Source organism: Aspergillus oryzae, chromosome 4, assembly GCF_000184455.2.
Source record: "Aspergillus oryzae RIB40 DNA, chromosome 4".
Taxonomy (NCBI): Eukaryota; Fungi; Ascomycota; class Eurotiomycetes; order Eurotiales; family Aspergillaceae; genus Aspergillus; species Aspergillus oryzae.
The window spans coordinates 437,275-455,884 of record NC_036438.1 but is presented as its reverse complement, the minus strand read 5'-3'; the positions used below and the strand labels follow the sequence as shown (position 1 = coordinate 455,884).

Below are 18,610 nucleotides of genomic sequence, written 5' to 3'. Positions count from 1 at the left end.
ACTAAACGATTAGTTATTGAAACTTTTCTGGTTTATATACCATATATCTTGCATAATCATATCTTCTACGTAAATTATATATTATACTATCTCTGGTTGTGGAGATATCTAGATTACTATGTACATACAAGAGACTGCTTAGTCTACTTAGTCTACAGACTGCTTGGTCTGTTTGGTGTACATAGTCTGATTGAACCGTCTGGTCCCCAGTCTGGCTAATTAGATTTAACTGTCTGGTGAATCTGGTCTGCGTAATCTGGGTTGGTCTATGTAGTTTAGCTGGTCTGTGTAGTTTGGCTGGTCTGCTTGGTCTATATGATGCATTTAGTATGCTTGAAGCTTTAGTCTACTTGATCTGCTTAGTCTGCTTAGTCTAATTATATAGTTATTATATAACTGTGAACTACTGAATCAATCAGAACTGGCTTAGCACTGACTAATTTGAAGGCGGCGGCATTGGCTTGTCGCATCTAAGCAGCGTCAACACCTTAGGCATTGCACACTTTAGATGTCGTCAGATGAATTAATTAGTAGTATCCCAATATTCCTGGCGGTTTGGAGATCTGCTCTTAAAGGCGCTCTCATTACTCCGGAGGTTGCACTAAATGGCCTTTTTAAGTAGTAGTAATCAGTAAGCGAGCTGCGTAGCTCTGTATTCCATACAAACTGACACTTTTGATACTCAGATATCTCAGATAGGTGTAGTGCCATCGTTCATGATCGATTTCTTCTCCTCGGTCGGTTTGATAGATTCAAGCATCTTCAATACGAGATCCAATTGACTAGTTCCTATGTACTAAGCCTGGATGATAACCACAGAGAATAAGAGGATGAAGAAAAGAAGAACACAAGTCCAAAAAAAAGAAAAAACAAAGGGAATAAGAGGCATTAATGCAGGGCATTTTCATGAAGTCCCTATGTAACAAAGGAAATAAAAAGGGTGCAGATTAATTAAGAAAAGGAATAAGAGAAACCATCGACCTATCATACCTATTAAAACTCCCGATACCGGAAAAGAAGCAAAACTCCACCCCGTGTTCTAAATCCCAAATGGCATACAAAGTCGTGTGCAAGTGACAAAAGAAAGTGTCATGATAAAAGTGTGTTGGCAGAGCTATGGTCACGTGCACTTCGTTTCCCTCATTTTCCCTTGTTTTTCTTGCCTGACTGTTTTTCGTTTCCATTTTTTATATTTGTTTCATGTTCGTCAATCAATACTCAAGCATGTTAAGTAGTCAGGCGTCCTTGACTAAACAGAGTGGCAGTTATGCGCGCTTCCACTGATGTCCGGCGTCAAGAGATGGCGGATTGCAAAGACTCTTTTCCCGAGTGACCTCCGGCAGATGAAAGCCTTTTCTCATTTCAGCCTCGACGAAAAGCGAAGCGCGCTTGAACCGTTTGTCAGTGTACTTTTCATAAATAGCCGCATGGTGCTTGCGAGGGATCTCGCAGCATTCCACCATGAGGGAAATAAGCGGGTAAAGCTGTGAATAGGTGTATCCCGCGTAATGGACATGGGCAGGCGTCTGTTCCAATGTTAGCGGGGGCACCCACGACCAACAGGTCTCTGTAAACTTACCCAGTTCCCTTTTCTCAACATCATCCTTGCAAGACAATGAGCGCCAGCAGCTGTAAAGCTTGGTGGGCATCCGACGAAGCGTTCATCCATGATGGTAATCTCCAAGAAATACTTCGCCAGTGTCCGGGTCTCCAGGTCGTAGTCATCAGCTTTGCTGATCTTCCGCAGAAAGCTCATGGGACCGGGCCATCCGAGCTCGAACTGCAGCATAGTGAGCATGAAGCGTTCCGCCTTGAGAATCTCATCGGCTGTGTAGCCTCCGTCGACCATATAAACAATCTCTTGCACGGAAGGACAGTTTATCTCTTCGTACTTGGCAGCAATGAAGATCGCGGTAGCACCAACAAGCTGCAATTTGCCTAGAGAGACTATCTTGCAGGACAGGAAGCGGTCGATATAGTTGACACACAAGAAAAGGGTCTCAGGAAGCAGAGAGAACCGATGGTGGACCTGGACAAGCCAGTCCATCAGGACAGACCGCATAGACCATTGGATTTCCGCTTGGTTGTCCATATAGTGCGCGTTTGGCAGCATTTTGATCTATGTGCAGTTAGCGACTATCCTCGAGCATCTCTCAAGATCCATAGTAACACACCTCCTGTTCCCGCATGTAATCGAATATATCTTCACTATATTCCGCGACCATGCTCGTATCCCAATATTCGTCCTCAATATCCTCCACTGTCCGTGTTGCCTCGACGATTTGCTTGGCCAGTGCCAACTCCCGTCTCACTTGCTGCGTATATTTCGGAAAGAGTATTGTAGTAGTCGCGCCAGTTGTGTTTTCGCCACGGGATCGATAGGAGCGAGCAGTGATATACTCATCCTCTTCTTCATTTTCGTCATCCTCGTCGTCCCAGGACTCTTCCGGCTCCGAGTGGGCGGGCACATGTTCATGAGACATATGTGCGCCAGGAACAGATACACGTTGTGGCTTCACAGCGCGGTCTGAGCCGTCGGCATCCGTTGCCGTACCGGGTTCAGAGGCTTCCCTGAGTTCCTTAATACCCTGGACCTTACAAACATCCTCGTCGAGCTTGGGTGCGTCCTTCTCCTCTCCATCAACTTCAGAGCTGACAATGGAATGTTCGTCATGGGTCTCCGACTCATCATTTGATCCCTCGTTGACCACGTCCTTTTCCTTCAGGCTGCTGAGCTGCGACGGCGCCGTAGACGAATGCGCGAGTTGGCCCCCAGTAATCCCTTCCTTAGTTTGTGTTGTTTCCTTGGATGTAAGTTCGCGTTTTTCCGTCAATGGTTCCATGTGATCTTTGAACACTGTTCCTCGCTTGTTCAGGGCCTTTCGGGCGTTGGCGGTATGCTGCGGCACGCCGATCGACTTTCCGATGGGCTCCAGGGGTTTGGAAGTCGTCACATTGCTCGATAGGCCTTTGACTCCCGCCACCGACATTGGCCGCTGGGCAGGTTGGGCCAAGACAGAGGATTTCCTCTCCGTGGCCTGCACGGAAGGCTTCTCCAATGGCTTGATCTGTTTCTTTGCTGCAACAGAGATGTCATCCCGAATGCCTTGGACGGTTTTCACAGTATTGCTGACATCTCCAAAAGCGGCTCTTCTTGGCCCATTCTTCGTCACGCCATTCTGGAACATAGTGGACAAGGCGGGGGTCGATTTGTTTTTCTGATGAACCGTTTTGCTAGTCAGAGGGAAGGCAGCATTCTCGTCCCCACGGACGCGAATTCGCTGGGGCTACAATCAATTGCATGTCAGTATACGATTCGTAACATGTATGCGACGCCAAAATGTAGACACAGGAAGGATAACACCAAGCGCGTCAAGGTTTGTAAACATGGACGCAGAGAGGGATACCCCGACAAACTTGATGGATGATAGCTACAAACGAAGAAAATGGGGGATACACACCTTTGCATCCATTTTGGGTCACAAGAAGACTTTAATGCCTTCACTCGACTGTGGATGTTGATGTTTTGGGGAGACACCCGGATGGTTGTTTACCTATTCGCTGCGAAGGGGTTGAAGGAGCAGCAGCTAAGTTATACTAAAACCACCCTAAACAAACAACCAGCCGCGCTAAAGCAGTTGCGACAGTACCGACCAGGAAAATTTGGTCGAGAGATCTCGGATCCGCCGCACTTCAATTTAATGAGAAACGAAGAAGTATGCCCACCGCAGCATCTAAAATTGTCGCACGAGGGAGGAGAAGGTACTCGTGTTGCTGCCGAAAAGAATGAGAGCGACGAACAAACAATACCATCGTCTCTAGGGAGCGACGGGAACCCCCATCATCCACTGCCCGGTAGCGGTTACTGCCTTACTTGGTTACCGTCAACAACAACCACGCTATTCCGTTTCCAGGGTTGCTGTGGTATGCTTATGTCATCCCAGTGTTTGCATGGTTTGTGTGCCCCAGACCCCATGACATCACTGATCGCGTCTTCCCATCGACACATGCTTTTGCATCAACAGCCAAAGTGACCCCAAAACCCATGTGTGAATATCTGAAAAATAACTTGCGTATGCTACAGAGCCATGCGATTCTATTTCATATATTCTTCTGATAGAAAAGACCTCGAATGGTTTGATGTAGGCGGTATCGCCTCACCGCACTTTGGACGCGCCGGGAAACACGAATTTGAATCCCATTAAACGCGAGCCCACGTGATCCATAAGACCCGCCATCCCACCGTTTTAGCAGGGCGTTGGACGCTTTTGGTAGTCAGTGGAAGGAATAGACTGGTCTACCTACAGCGCTTTGATATTCGTCAGTCTTCTCTTTAGATTATCGATAGTCGATCTCATAAGTGGGCTTCCTAATAGTCACTTCACTTTGCCTGGAATCGCAAGGTCAGAGTAATTTCGCAGCTGTGCGATCAACCCCACCGGAAGGAACCGGTCTTTTATCGAAGACAGACAATCCAGAATAGTTAGTCCTGGTATTTACGAAGTTCAAAGATTGAGACTTCTCTTCTTTGCTTTGGCCACCAAGCCGACTGGGTTCTTCGATTCCCGTTCGCACCCGTATCGCCGAAAAAAAAGCCACCACTGGCCTCCAATGTGGGACGCGGATCCGGCGGTACCTATCATGAAGCCGCGGGATTCGTAGCTTTGTCTTGTCTTCAACATAAACATCCACAATAGCCCACTGGGCGGAGCGACAGAACAATTAAGAAGGAATCAGGTGAGTCCGCACACATCCTTGCGTTCTTTCGGCTGAGGACAATCGACTGTTTTATATCAATGTACATTCGCTTCCCACATTTTTTAGTTCGACCTTTTCATTCCTCATGCACAGTCGGTAAAACTGTGGGAACCGTGCCAAGTGGTCATTGAATTACCCAAACTTTCGGTGTGCATCCATACGCTGACAACCACCACCGGTTTGGGTCAATAGTGCTATTTAAATCAAATGATGGGCTGGCAAAGTGGCCCCGCTTTTGATTCCCAATGACTGCCGGGATTTCGTGTCAAATCCCATTCTTCCCTTCGCCTCTCTTTTTCCCATCTTAATTCACAATAGTGACTTAGCTCTAGTGGACTACTTGACGTAGGGATATATATGTATGTGCGTACAATACGTACGGTGACAATGTGATCTGAGGGACCGATACCACTTATGTATGGAGTCTGTCCTCCGTCGGGTCATTCAAACGGACTCGTCCAATTAATCCTGCGCCAACGGCATCTTTGCGCCAGCTGCACTGTCGTTTGGTTACCTCTGCGCAAGGGTTATCTCTCTTTCTTCTCACCATTTTTCGTTTTCTTTCCCCAATGCGACAAATACATAACTGACTGGGTATCTACCGCTCTCTACGGACGGCCAACCTTTGGGGTGTGGGAAATGGGGACCTTGACAGGATGATGTCGCAGCACCAGCGCATGTTGTAGAGTAGCAGAGATAGTAGTTATGAAAGCTCCAGCTTGCGATCCCCGCCGATGGCCGTTTGTCATCTGCGCCCAACAGGCGAACGGGGATCCATCCTAACGGAGTAGGCATCGAACTAACGTAGTCCACCGTTCCCGAGGAGGGAGGGGTAAAAGAACAACGACTACGACTCAGTCTAGACAGGCGCAGATCATGAAACGAGGCAACAATTGGGCGCTGTCGCCCGCTTGGCCGCTATGTCTTTGTCGCATGCGACAATTTGTAGCAAGGATGCGACCCTTCTTTCCTTTGCTCCATCCTATAAGACTAGACCATCCACGAGCAATTCGTTGGCCGAAGCGCCAACGTTTATTTCCGCCGTTAGATAGAATAGGACGGAATTAAGTTGTAGTTTTTTTCCAGAAAGCGTGCGACCGACTCGATTGATATCAAGCTATCTGGTTCGACAGTTCCAGTTCTGCCAGAAAACAACATTTCAACGTTCATATTCTTGAAGCTAAAGCTGTCGCTTTTATCCTATCCAGCCAGGGGCCGTTTGGGTCGGGTCTTTTTAGATGGCCAGTAGGGGAAGATCATGACGGAATGGACCCTCGTTCTCCTCAATAGTTGGCTGGGATGTGATCTGGGGGTCATTCGACGTGGCCGCGCTGAGGATGTGCCAAATTACGCCACTTCCTGTACGTCTGTTTTGTCTTTTTGGTCCGACCGGAATGGTTGGGAAAAGGGAGAGAGATATGGAAAGCAAATGAACCACAAGGACAAACGACACAATAGAAAAAAGTACTATGCAAAAAATGACATTGTAGGTTCGTCGCCCTGGCCTTGAATTTCTGCCTTATTTTTGCTTTTCCTCGTCTCTGCGCCAAAGGTTGGTCGAGGCGTACAATCGCCATGAGTTGGTCGCATTAGAACAGCTCGTGACAAGCGACACAACCCATCAAAACTGGTGGTCATGGATTCGTAGAGCAACATTAACCTGGTATAAATTGACCTGGACCGCTAGCGACTCAAAATCATGTAAATTGGCCGGTCTTGACCTCATTGTGGCCGGGGGAGAGTTTGATATTAGCCTTGGTAACAAATGCGATTGGTTTCGGTAAATGCGACAGAAGAAGCGCAAATGCGACAAATGAACAGAAGAAGGGCAAATCCACCAAATCAACTTGGGGAAGGAAGCGATAAGTCTGTAAATGAATTATGAGCTCTAATTCATGTTTGTAAAGGGGTATTTGCTTCGGTATTGGTAGATGGTAAGGTCATGGTTGCAGTATTGTTCTGGTCACCGACTCCAAGACGAGTGAGTGACTTGTGAGGTGAAACCCATTCAGTGATCTGCACCCACTCACTCTCCTCCTCCTCTTCTCCTCAACCTGCTCTCGGCGACCCAACCTATTCTTCCTGTCCCAAAGTCCCCCCCGAATCTTCATTTTCTATCCAAATCGTCTCGGTTAGTTTTCTCCTTATATCTGAATTGTCTACTCTCCTTTGTGAGATTTTCTCGCAACTGCTTCCCCCTGAAATTCGGTTGGGTTGTGATCGACTGCTGTGATGCCACCGCTGACATAGCCCAAGCGCTTCGTAGACGACTCACACACACACACTCCCTCACCACCACTGTGACCTCGACCATCGACATCGCCAATCCTCCTCCCTTTCGGTTTTGGATCAATACTACGGGTGCGACGCTAGATGAAACGGTTGGATCTGCGATAGGTGAGTCTTTAATCCTCTCCATCCTCTTCCGGGTGATTCAGGTCTTTGCAGAACTGAGGTTCTTCAAGCCATCAGGACTCAACGGAGAAGGTTGGGGCATCCCATTCCCGTCCTACAATTCTTTTAGGGCCTCTTCGGATCCATTGGAACCTTTTTATAGAATACGGTGCTAACTGGTGGTGGTGGTTGTCGCCTAGGTTTTCAACGGTTTTTTCTTCCCTCGTCAGTCGCTCTCGGCCGTTGCGACTTGGGGTGCACTCATCCCATCCACAACCCTCCCCCATCTATCACTCTCGTAAATTAATCGCGGGTGATCCATCTACCAACCAAACCTCTCTGGTCTCCTTGTTGTGGTAGGTTTGGATGGATATTGCCCATACCCTCCCTCCCTCCTGGCCGCTCTCTCTGCCTCTTGCCTCTTCCCCACCCTCGCCGCCGGGTCCACTCTCGCACCCTATTCGAACATTCGATTAATCGAATCATTGATGTAGCAGAATTGTGGTAGCCTCTCCTCCTTGACTATCCCATCATGCAGGCTGTCCAGTACGAACGGCATCCTGCTCCTGGCGAGTCGCCCATCTGGACAGATCATGCGCCCCAGGAGTCCCCCCGCAAGAGCCCTATCCCCAAGAACGTTGCCTTCGAACTCTTGCTCGATGAGAATTCCAAGGTTCGGGCTCGCATCCCCATGCGAGTGCAAATCTATCCCCATGACACCACGGACTCGATCGTGACTACAGTCAAGAATTTCTATGGGATTTATGATGGCGCTGCGAGCGGTGTCAGTTTTGAGGATGAGCACGGCACCACACTTATTGCTAGGTATGAGAACTTACGAAATAACATGACAGTGTATGTGCGGGTAATCCCCGTACAAGCATACACAGAAGGCTACGGTGACCGTTATTTTGGGCATATGCCGGTTGAGGCTCGCAAACGCCCCAGTCTTGGCGAGCCTTTCCAGATGGCGCCCGCAATGCAGTCGGCGCAGATCCCAGATCACGGACAGCCCCCTTCTCGGCCGGGTTCCAGACTCGCTCGGAAGCGCAGTATGTCGCCGTCTGGTAGAAGCCGTCGTAGCGCTTCGCAGCACAAGCAGCTCTCTCGAGCGGGCAACAAGAGCAGGGGCTCTAGCACACATGGTAGCTTCCATGATGATGGAGCCTCTCTCTACAGTGACAGTGAGGGTGGATATGGATCTGTCTCGGGGGCCAAGAAATCCCGTAGTGAACAGCTAGGCAGCTCGGATATCAGTATGGACAACATTCTCCAAGATGGCCGCCGCAAGCGGCCCAAGTTTGAGAGTTCGGTTAGTTTGTCCCGGTTGACCTCTCGTCAACCGATAAACATTGTGCTAACCTTGTTTCTTCCCTTTCGTTGAAGGAATTGCCATTATTTGTTCCTCCTCAGGTCCCTCTCACTACCTCTACCTCGTCGATCTCCCCTCAACGTCGATCCATCGGCCAAGAAGGTGCTGTCTCCCCATTCGCACGCCCCACCCAACGCCCATACAGCTATCAACAACCATTACCCTCACCGCAAAGCTATGGACATAACGATCAAATATACGGGTACAACTCTATGCGGAATAATATCTATGCCACTCCAGTGGCTCCGGAACATGGACACCGCCTACGTGAGCGTACCACGACCCAGTCTTCAGGGCAGTTTAGCAACCCAGCAGGCAATGGTGCCGGATCTGGCATTCTCCCAACCCCAGACCCTACTATTGCCAGCTGCATATCTGACGAGGATGTTGCAATGCAATTAATCCGCTTAGGCGATGCCTCCAATTTCTCCCATGGTCGCACATCCGCTTCAACCCTAGATGATGCCTTCAGTGGCGCTGCCGATGCAGCCTCCTCGACGGGGGCGACTAGCGATGGCGAAGATTTCAGCGAAGAGGATGACGACCTGCCCGCACGCAGTAGACAAAGGGTGGACTCGAGCCCGATGCTTCCGCCGGGCGCTACTAAGCGCACCCATAAGCGCTTGGATGACATTCTTCCCAGTTTTGACAGCTCTGATGGAAGTGATGGCGATGAGGAGTACCAGCAGGATGATTACCAGGACAGCTTGATCAAAAATGAGGCCGACGATGATTCTCTCTACAGAGAGTCTGCCCCCAAGACGAAGAAGGCCAAGACACGGGCAAATAGTGCCTCTTCTAGCAAGGCTCGAGGAACCAAGTCAGCACATATGCGGCAACACAAAATCAATAAGAGTGCACCCGCTGCGGCTCGTAAGGTGAAGTCCATGCCAGCTGCAACCAGTCACAAGCCCGTCGTGCCCCCGCAGATGGCCAGCCCTGCCCCAACACGAAAGACCTCAACTTCCTCGATCAATTTCCAGTTGGCTGCAGACGAAGAAGACCTGTCAACCAAGCCGCGCTGCCAACGCTGCCGTAAAAGCAAGAAGGGCTGCGATCGTCAACGGCCCTGCGGACGATGCAAGGATGCCGGTATTGGCATCGACGGCTGTATCAGTGAAGATGAAGGAAATGGCCGCAAAGGCCGCTACGGCCGCCACATGGGAGTTCCTGTCAAGAAAGCTATCGAAGCTACTAGCTCGGTCAATGGCGATACACAGCCCGTAGTAGCGGCTTCATTGACGTCCGTGGCCATTGACAAGAACAAGAAACGTAAGCGTTAGGGTACCTTTTTATGGCACCGGCCTCTCATTTTCGAAACAGTCAAAAGTATGAGACGGCGGCCCTTTTTTCTCATAGATTTCGAATCACCTCTTCCAAACTACCACATATTTGCCATTACTATAAACTTGATCACATACATTTGGCCCTCCTATTCTTGAAAATGTCATATTCTTCCTGTAACAAGGGAGTTCACAAAACTTCCCAATGCTTTTTGACTGTTTGGTTCTGGGTTCTATGTTGAGCTCTGTGCTCATTACATTCCTTCCTCTATCCCGAAAACCTCGTCCTACTACAGTCCGCATTCTACTATGCTTATAGTCTAGCGATTGAACTGAGCGGGTTATCATTGCTGTGTTTCTTCTTTTTGGGCGTTCATGTGGTACTATCTGATGCGGACAATTCAGTGTCCCCTCCATTCATTAGCCTATGTTGAAGTGCAAATTTGTTGATCATTTTTCCGTGACTTGTCTCCGATTTGTCAAAATGGGCAGTATAGTCCGTGGTTTAGTGACATCGAATAAGAAACTGGAATATATTTGACCCAGCCTAGATAGGCCTCCTAAGCGATTTGTTGATAATATGAATTCAGGCAGTTTTTCCCTTTAAACAGGTTATGAGCCCTGGCTCATTCGGATGTCTGTTAAAGTCATCTATATCACTTTACTAGAAAGCCACATGCAGGTCCTCGGGCGGGCCCAAGGCCGGCCTAGCAGCGCCGCTATAGAACAATGTAATAACCTTGATCAGCGAAACGCCTTAGCAGAATCGGCCGTCTTGTACGGTTCTGGTTGAGAATATGCGTCCTAGCCTATGTAGAGCACCTCGTTTGAGGAATACACTTAGAATCTACACAGCCAGGACCCTCCGTATATTAGGAACTCCATTGCGTATACTACAGAAATCAGGGCCATAGAGCTTATACTGCTTTCATCTCAGTCCAGAGCTCTGTCACGAGGATTAGAACTGAATTGGGTATCCTTCGGGCATACTAATATCGGGCCACTTCATGCCTGAATTGACTACTCAATAAGGCTATCTAGTGCAACACAGAGCGGGCTACTGAGCGCCTTTAGGAGCAGGTCTCTGAACCACCAAGGATATTGTGATACTTAATTTATAGATCAGGCTGGGTTCAAAGAAAGCGAGGCCTAGCCCTGGCATTCCCAAGCGATTTCTTCTCCCACAACAGTGTTGATAGATTCGAGTGTCTTCACAATGGGAATTCAGGCAAGGATATATACAGATCTTCAAGACCTCAGTATCACAAGTAGTGCGCCTGATGAACGCTTGATTGACCATTAATGTACCCATTGAGTACTGTCAATTGTCTGCAAACATAAGCTGCTAATTCATGACCGCCGACCCGTCTATGTAATTGTCTCCGTGTCGAGCATAGCAAGGGCCGTCTTTGGTGAAATTATGTGGATAGTGGTCGTCAATACCGTATACGGTTTAGCGTATCGATTTCCAACGTGCCCCGCATCGGTCTAGCCGCGCGCCTAATTTTTTTCTGCCAAGCCTACCGTCTGCCGTTATTCATTGTCGAAGTGAATATCTACATATTCACCTGATCGAGGGAGGCTCCCGCTCGCCTTCTGCCTGAAGCTCTCTTTTTCTTGTTCTTCTAGCCTCGCATATTGAATTTCATCCACTCGCACACAGCCAACTTCCTACCTCACCGTGCCGATTAACGACCTACTGCTACGAAATTTTCAAGTCAATGACCTCTTGAACTATCGACCCCTCTATCTCTCACTTTCTTCTCTCCCCCCAAAAGTATACGTATAAGCTCTGAAAACACGACCGGTCACATACCATGCCCCCCAAAGCCGCTCCCCGCCGAGGCGCATCCGCCGCAGCGGCAAACCGGCGAACGAATGCCACAGAACCTAGCTCGAACTCCGCAACGCCTGCGCCGGGCGAGAACGCCAGCGCCGGACCCTCAGCCAGCAGACCGCCCGTTCAGCGACTGCAATCTTTGAAAAAACGCACCCCGTCCGGCAGCATCGGACCTGCCGCGAAAACGCCCGCTCCGGGCGGGCCTGGCGAGCCAGCTAAGCCTACGTTGAAGTACAAACCACGTGCGGTCGGGCGTCGTAGTAAAGAGGAGCGAGAGGCGATTGAGAAACTCGAGGCAGAGCGGCACCGGGAGAGATTGGCGGAAGCGGCTGCCATCCAGCGCGGACGGGGAAATCATGGACCTGGTGGTCGGGGTGGGTTTGGACGAGGTCGCGGAGGGCAATTTGGGTCAGCCAGTGGGCCTCTGGGGTCTATGCAAGGCCGGCGGGGTCGGGGTGGTGGTCCGGGTGGGTTTGGATCGAGGTTCAATGATTCCAGGGCGTCGTCTATGTCGAGACGGAGTCGGTCGGTTATTGATGTTGGGAGTGGGGCGATTAGTCGGGATGTATCGTCTGATGAGAGTGACAATGAGATTCGGGTCAGCATTGATCATATCAATCTGGACAGTAGTGACGAGGAGGCGGAGCAGGTGGCCGATAAGAAGAAGGGAAAGCTTGCGATGAAGAATGCGGAGGCTTCTGGGGAGAAGGGTCTGCGGCCCATTCGTGTGGAGAGACATGAACATGAGGAACGGGTGGTCAGTGTCAACATGGAGTCTAGCTCGAGTAAATCCGCCGAGCTTCGTCAACAAGCGCAGGCTAAGGCTGCGGAAGATGATGCTTTATTTGTGCCGGATGATGATGGTTCGGCTGGTTCGGCTACGGAGACCGAGACTGGGCCCCGGGTAAAACAAGAGCCTACGGATGATGACCACACTATGGCGGATGTCGCTCACCATGCGGATGAAGGACTGACCACCGATGATGGGTTACTGCCGGAGCAAACGGTGAAGGTCCGCCGGAAGATCTCTCGGGAGCCACCCGCCGTCAAGGATCCTAAGAGTTTACTACGCACTAAGGAAGATATAGAAGAGTACGAGAGACATGAGCAAGACCTTGCGATGGTAAAGGATCTGTTTACGAAAGAAGAAAAACCGCCCGCCGAAGAGCCGAAAGAGACGCCGCCCGAACAGGTTGAGTCGGCGGAGGACACTGAGACGGCAGCGGACGGCGCGGAGAAGGACAAGGACCAGGAAAAAGAATCGGAAGAGGAAGAAGACGAGTCTGCCAAGGACAAACTGGCCGGTCAATTGTTCCTGATGCAATTCCCACCCATGACACCCAATCTGGTGCCAGAAAATAGCGGCGATAATTCCGCCGCGCCATCTATAGAAGCTCGGGGTCAGGGTACCCCCGAGGGTACAGCTAGTAACAACGGTATTGCGCCACAGCAAACGGGAGTCAAACGCGAAGATGGGGTGGAGTTTCTCGACGAGGCGGATGAATTCCAGTCCACGGAGCCTTCTAAAGTGGTCACCGCTACGGATCGGCAGCTCAGGGCCGGACGCGTAGGCAAATTGAATGTCCATGCTTCCGGGAGAATGACGATGGACTGGGGTGGTATCAGCTTTGAACTGGATCGCGCCACTGCCGTTGATTTCCTCCAAGAAGCATTGATCGTATCGGGGGCAGCCGATCCAGCTGAAGGGGGAGTTCCGGAAGAGGAAAACAGAGTATGGGCTATGGGACAGCTCAGCGGCAAGTTTACTGTGACGCCTGATTGGGAGAAGATGCTATGAAGCGGGAAGGGCAGCGGCAACATTAAACCCTAATAGAACGTCGAGTCATGAAGGGTGGTCTCAGCTTAGTATCCGCCCGCCATGCATAAGGCAGCCACCCGACTTTCTACGACTGTGGCGTATCAGTTGATTGATCTCTGGATCTACATCTGTATTCCAATGCATCTAGAAATAGCAGCCAACGAGATTCACGAGGTCGATGGATCATGTGGAGAGACAAGACCCGACACACGAATACTGTACTGTACTCTCTAGGTACCGTACATACCGATGTTGACTTCAGAACGAGTTGATGATGTGCATTGCGGCGATGAAGGTGCACAATAAGCTCCACGGATTGACCTCGGAACATTCCTATAATTAGTACAGGGACGTGTGGACAACGAAGAAAGTGGGAGTTCATTGGCAGAGAGATGATCTGTATGTAAGTGTATGTAAGATGAATGTTATTCCCATATATCAAAACAAAGTGGAACATATTTTTTAACCGTTGGATTGAATGCACCACGTCATGGTGTGCCGTCTCCTTTTGCTTACGTTCTTTTTTATTTTTAATCATTTCATTTTTTTTGTTTAATTATTGTTGGTTTCTTACCTTATCTTTGATTTTATGCATGAATCCCGTTAGCTACGACCCTGGACGGTGCGACTTGCGATAAGGGTCTAAATTGGAGGAGAATAATCGAACAGGAAATTACATCAATCTCGCGTGGAGCTTTCAGGCACGCTCACTGGCCACAGACGGGTCAGCCATGGTACTAACTGGGGAAAGTCCGATGGCGATTGTTACAAGGGTTGTCTTGGGGGTCCACCGCCATGGATTGGCTTCGAATCCCTGACAAGCTTCTGTGAGTGGCACGAGACATCGATCGACTTGCGCTAGAGCCAGCCCGTGCTGACGCGGCTGGTCACAGTCCAATCACATCTCCCATAATAGACGCAGAGGCGGGTCTGAGGGTGGGGCCGTGCCTGTTAGTCCAACAGAGAAAACCAAACACTAACAGGAAATAAACTAATTTCCAGGGCCAACGGGGGTCGGTGGGCGTCTGGCCGGGTTTTCTCCCTTCAACTGCTTCTCATTTCTCCATCTCTGCGCTACTTGTTTTTCTTCTTCCTGTTCCCCCCGTCGTCGTGGTTGCGGTTCTGTTTTGCTGGGTGTTTTCTCCTTTCTGTATATTCTGATTGATGCTATCGTCACCCTTCAACCCCTGAAACGTGTCTCGAGACTCCCGTGTGAGGTGTCTCTCGTTTGACAGCCTCGTTTTCCCCTGACATCCCTCGGCCCCTGTTGCGACGCGACTCTCCGACACCAGGCTTCCTTGAGATTGGATTATTGTTGCCGATATACTTGACCTAGTCACGGACTGTCGTTACCGTTCGCTTCTCTCCTGCAAGATTCTTCGTCCGATCAGTGGATCCTCAGAGACGATCTCTCGTAGAGTCCCGTATTATCATCGCAAATCGCTCAGATCATATTCAATATGAAGACGTCAAATATTCTTCTGTGCTTGGCGCCTGCAGTAGCACTCGCTGCTGAGGCTGATCAGGTGCCTGCCGCTGTCGCGCCCAGTCCTTCGTTACCGAACATTACGCCTCCGGTCCCCTTGCCGAATATTCAAAATCCTCAAAACGGAGAAGACGAATCGAAGCTACCATTGGAAGCACGTCAAATGGTCCAAATTGCCAATGCTGGTGCGGCCAAGCCCCCGGCTGCCGCAACCACGGAAGAAATTCTCACAACAACCGTTATGGATCAATGGCCGGAACCCTCCAGTGGATCAATCGGGTTGGGAACATTGACCGCATCGGCGGGAGTAACGAAGTCGCTGCGCGCGCGGAGTGAAGGCACTCTGGGCCAAACACCATGGATAGGAATGGCTATCGGGCTGACATGCACAGCGCTTGCAGCTGTGATGTTGGGGTGATCGCCGCGCCATCAAACCTCCGGGCTTGGGATTTTGAGCCCTTCTCTCCAAGACTCATAGTTGGCCTATCGGATGACCAACAATCATCGCATTTCATCCCCCAATAGTGTGGGGTTTGCATATGGAGTTCATCTTTTCTTTCTAATCTTCTTCTACGACCTGGCAACCTGGGTGGTTGCTCATTGATACGAGCGTATTTGCATTTATGCATTCAGCAGCAGAGAGCCCTATTATACTCTGTGCATAGTGTCTGGGCTCTGCTATTCGTGTTTTATACCTTCTTCCCCTTGTGTGCTGCATTGTTCTTGGCTGCACTTGCATTCATACCCGACTGTTGTATAAACTGGGTTTGCTACGCTTTTTCTACGTGTACATGATACCTTTTTCTTTGGACTTTTTTCTGTTTTTGCTTCGGCCTTGGTATATTCGGATTTAGTCGACGATGTATCTACTACTATGCATGATGATTCAATCAATCAATATATATATATAGACAATCCATAATCACTCGTTTCGCTCATTGGCTTGATTTTACGCTTAGTAATACTAAATATAGATCGTTATATAATTTAAAATATTCCTATCATTAAGTAATTTACTGCGTACGTAGTTTAGATAAGTTGACTTGCCTACGTAGATCAGGCAGGTCAGGAGGCAGATGAGGCAGTTTAGGCAATTTGATCTATCTAGGCAGATTAGTAGGCAGACCAGTCAATTCAAGCAAATCAAGCAATTCAGTCTGCCTAGGTAGGCCAGTAAAACGATATCAAGAGAGATACAGCCCACATATTAGGAGAAAAAACAAATCTTAGTCACTTGGAAAAAGCCTACATACAGTATAGACTACAGAACGGGTATAAATATGTACATCTGTATATAGCCAAGAGGGTAGTTTTTCACCCTATAGTAGCTAGTAGATGATCATTATTATTATTGAATGCCTTGCTGCTTCTCCTTTACTCTCTTTTTTCTTTTTTCGGTTTTATTTCGCGACACTCGCAACAGGACACCGGATAGCCAATAGAATGGCAGGTCCGACGTCGCACTTCTTTGTTTCTCTGGGCGCCGACCAACAAGATGCGGGCAACACGAAGCCTCCGGGCAAACAAAGATCAGCCTTGTTGTCGCATGCGACCTGGCAGGCGGACAGCATGAACTTAAATGTCACCGACCCTCTCCCTGGTCTGCTATTCGATTCATTCTTGGATTCTTCGGGTGTATATTGAAATCTGAGTGAATTCGCCTTCGTGAGATAGTTAACGTCATCTAGCGCCAGTCATCTCTAAACCCAAGGAAGTAACAAGAGCCGTGGAAGGCGAAGAAAGATGCACAATGATAACGAGAGACCAAAGAACATCCCACCCTACACGCCGATGTCCTCGCTCGGCCATGAGTTAGGTGTGATGTTCGCCTTTCTTGCGGCCTGTTTCGTGATCATGGGATTATACGTCTTCTTTTGGCGAGGTAAACTTCTCCTATTCTTCTAATACGTATTACTTCGGATGCATTGTGGATTAATGACCTGTCCGACAGCGTTCGAACGCCGGGAGGCACAAAAGGAAAAGGCCCGCAAAGAGCGGTTTACGAGGAGAGACGTCCACCATGAGCGCAGCGGCATCCCCGAGAAAATGTATGATAATCGGAGAGTCGAATTGCCGGCGAACAGCAGATATGAACTCCCAAATGGGTATGAAAATGGGGAGAGATCGACTAATATGAAGATGGGTTCAGCTGGTGCTCGGGTGAATCGAGCGGGCTGGGTGGAGATGGATGTCCTGGGTGCGCCGCGGAGGTGACAATTCCGTTCCCATATTCTTGGGATACTCTTGCCCCTGAAGTCCAGAGGTGTTTACTAAGGGTTGGGTGGCTGGGATGGGAATCTCTCCGTACTTACAAAATGGATCCATTTTAGAGTAGTACGGCAAGCCATTCTGCATTAATTCATTTTCCTAAATTTTTAACCTGCTTCTGCCGGCAGAATAGTTTACTATACTAAATCTATTTAAATTGCTTACTTAGTCTACTTAGTCTGGTTGAACAGCTTGGCCTGCCTGGTTTGTCTGGTCTGTCTGGTCTATTTAGTATGTATGTTGTAGTCTGCCTGGTCTAATTATATAGTTATGTGACTGTGAACAACCGAGTTAATTAGAATTGGCCGAATATTAACTAATTAAAAGGCGGCCAGCTGAGCGGTAAAAGGACCAGACGAACCAAAAAAAAAAAAAAAAAAAAAAAAAAAAAAAAAAAAAAAAAAAAAAAAAGGGGGAAAAGCCAAAAATTCTAGGAAAATGATTTAATGTACATTGGCCGCAATGGCTTGCAGACATGTTGATCTGCCGTTGATTGGGTGGGTTCAGGAAGGGAGTTCCCAATTAAAGAGCCGTTCACTATATAAGTATATCGCTGGCGGTGTTTATGACATATATCATGCGTTGTTTTCGATTAGTATATGAATGGTAACACAGCCCCCGGCTAAATCAAGCATTTGAACTTCGTCTAGAGAACTGCCATTATGGCGACTTTAATGGTCCATTTCAAGCATTATTCGGGTTTCAACAAAGGAACTGCCTAATATTTTAGGGTTAAGAACCCCCTCGTAGTCTATATATTCGGGATCATTGTTGAGGGAACCTCCGAATTTGTAGAAAAAGAGGCAGACAATCTGCGCCTGACTGCATTTGTCCTGTCAAATATGACAGGCACGTGCCTTGCAGCTGCATAGCGTAAGAAGCGGTAAGAAGATTGGGGAGTGAGAATCACATCACCCAAGAGACGGAGATGTTCAAGTGGGTGCTTCTACTCAGTTCAAACCCGAATTAGACTAATACCGGTTGGTTCTCTCCACCGCCTCGAGACTAAACCGTGAGGGAGCTTGAGAATATGGCGGTGACTCAAGAGCTACTCCTGTACTTCAATCGTCGGACTATCGGCTGGGAAGGGGAAAGCATGGTGAAAGGTGTAGAGTTGTTGTTGATTGTTGACCCGTGTAGAAATTATACCAGGAGTGCAGTTGCGCTTGATTTGCCAGTTCTGTTATTTTTTTATGATTTTATTTTTAATTATATGATCCCATTGCATGAAAGAGTGCCCTCCAGGATTTAATTGCCAGGGCGGGGCACGCAAATCACTTATGTTTTTTTTTTCCCGTTTGGTTGCCAACGCAGCCAAACACACCCCACCTACTGGTCTCTCTTCGGCGGCGCGGCTCTACCTTAACTAATAATCAACTTCAACGGACTC

General features: G+C 48.9%; 5 protein-coding genes across 5 annotated transcripts; 4 read left to right on the top strand and 1 right to left on the bottom strand.

The window, feature by feature from the left end:
• Window positions 1–1,265: 1,265 nt before the first annotated feature.
• Window positions 1,266–3,473, bottom strand: AO090012000183 (cyclin family protein; the record flags this gene model as incomplete). Its single annotated transcript, XM_023236367.1, has 4 exons — window positions 1,266–1,526; window positions 1,580–2,119; window positions 2,175–3,287; window positions 3,462–3,473. The coding sequence occupies 4 exons, from the start codon at window positions 3,471–3,473 to the stop codon at window positions 1,266–1,268; spliced, it is 1,926 nt and encodes a 641-aa protein (XP_023091298.1).
• Window positions 3,474–7,684: 4,211 nt separating this feature from the next.
• AO090012000182 (putative C6 finger domain protein) lies at window positions 7,685–9,807 on the top strand (the record flags this gene model as incomplete). Its single annotated transcript, XM_001727188.3, has 2 exons — window positions 7,685–8,464; window positions 8,566–9,807. The coding sequence occupies 2 exons, from the start codon at window positions 7,685–7,687 to the stop codon at window positions 9,805–9,807; spliced, it is 2,022 nt and encodes a 673-aa protein (XP_001727240.1).
• A 1,817-nt stretch (window positions 9,808–11,624) lies between these two features.
• AO090012000181 (putative DNA-directed RNA polymerase III RPC4) lies at window positions 11,625–13,445 on the top strand (the record flags this gene model as incomplete). Its single annotated transcript, XM_001727187.1, has 1 exon — window positions 11,625–13,445. The coding sequence occupies one exon, from the start codon at window positions 11,625–11,627 to the stop codon at window positions 13,443–13,445; it is 1,821 nt and encodes a 606-aa protein (XP_001727239.1).
• A 1,481-nt stretch (window positions 13,446–14,926) lies between these two features.
• On the top strand, window positions 14,927–15,370 carry AO090012000180 (uncharacterized protein; the record flags this gene model as incomplete). Its single annotated transcript, XM_001727186.3, has 1 exon — window positions 14,927–15,370. The coding sequence occupies one exon, from the start codon at window positions 14,927–14,929 to the stop codon at window positions 15,368–15,370; it is 444 nt and encodes a 147-aa protein (XP_001727238.1).
• A 1,325-nt stretch (window positions 15,371–16,695) lies between these two features.
• AO090012000179 (uncharacterized protein) lies at window positions 16,696–17,282 on the top strand (the record flags this gene model as incomplete). The annotated part of the gene is made up of 3 exons (XM_023236366.1): window positions 16,696–16,834; window positions 16,904–17,000; window positions 17,102–17,282. The coding sequence occupies 3 exons, from the start codon at window positions 16,696–16,698 to the stop codon at window positions 17,280–17,282; spliced, it is 417 nt and encodes a 138-aa protein (XP_023091297.1).
• Window positions 17,283–18,610: the final 1,328 nt, after the last annotated feature.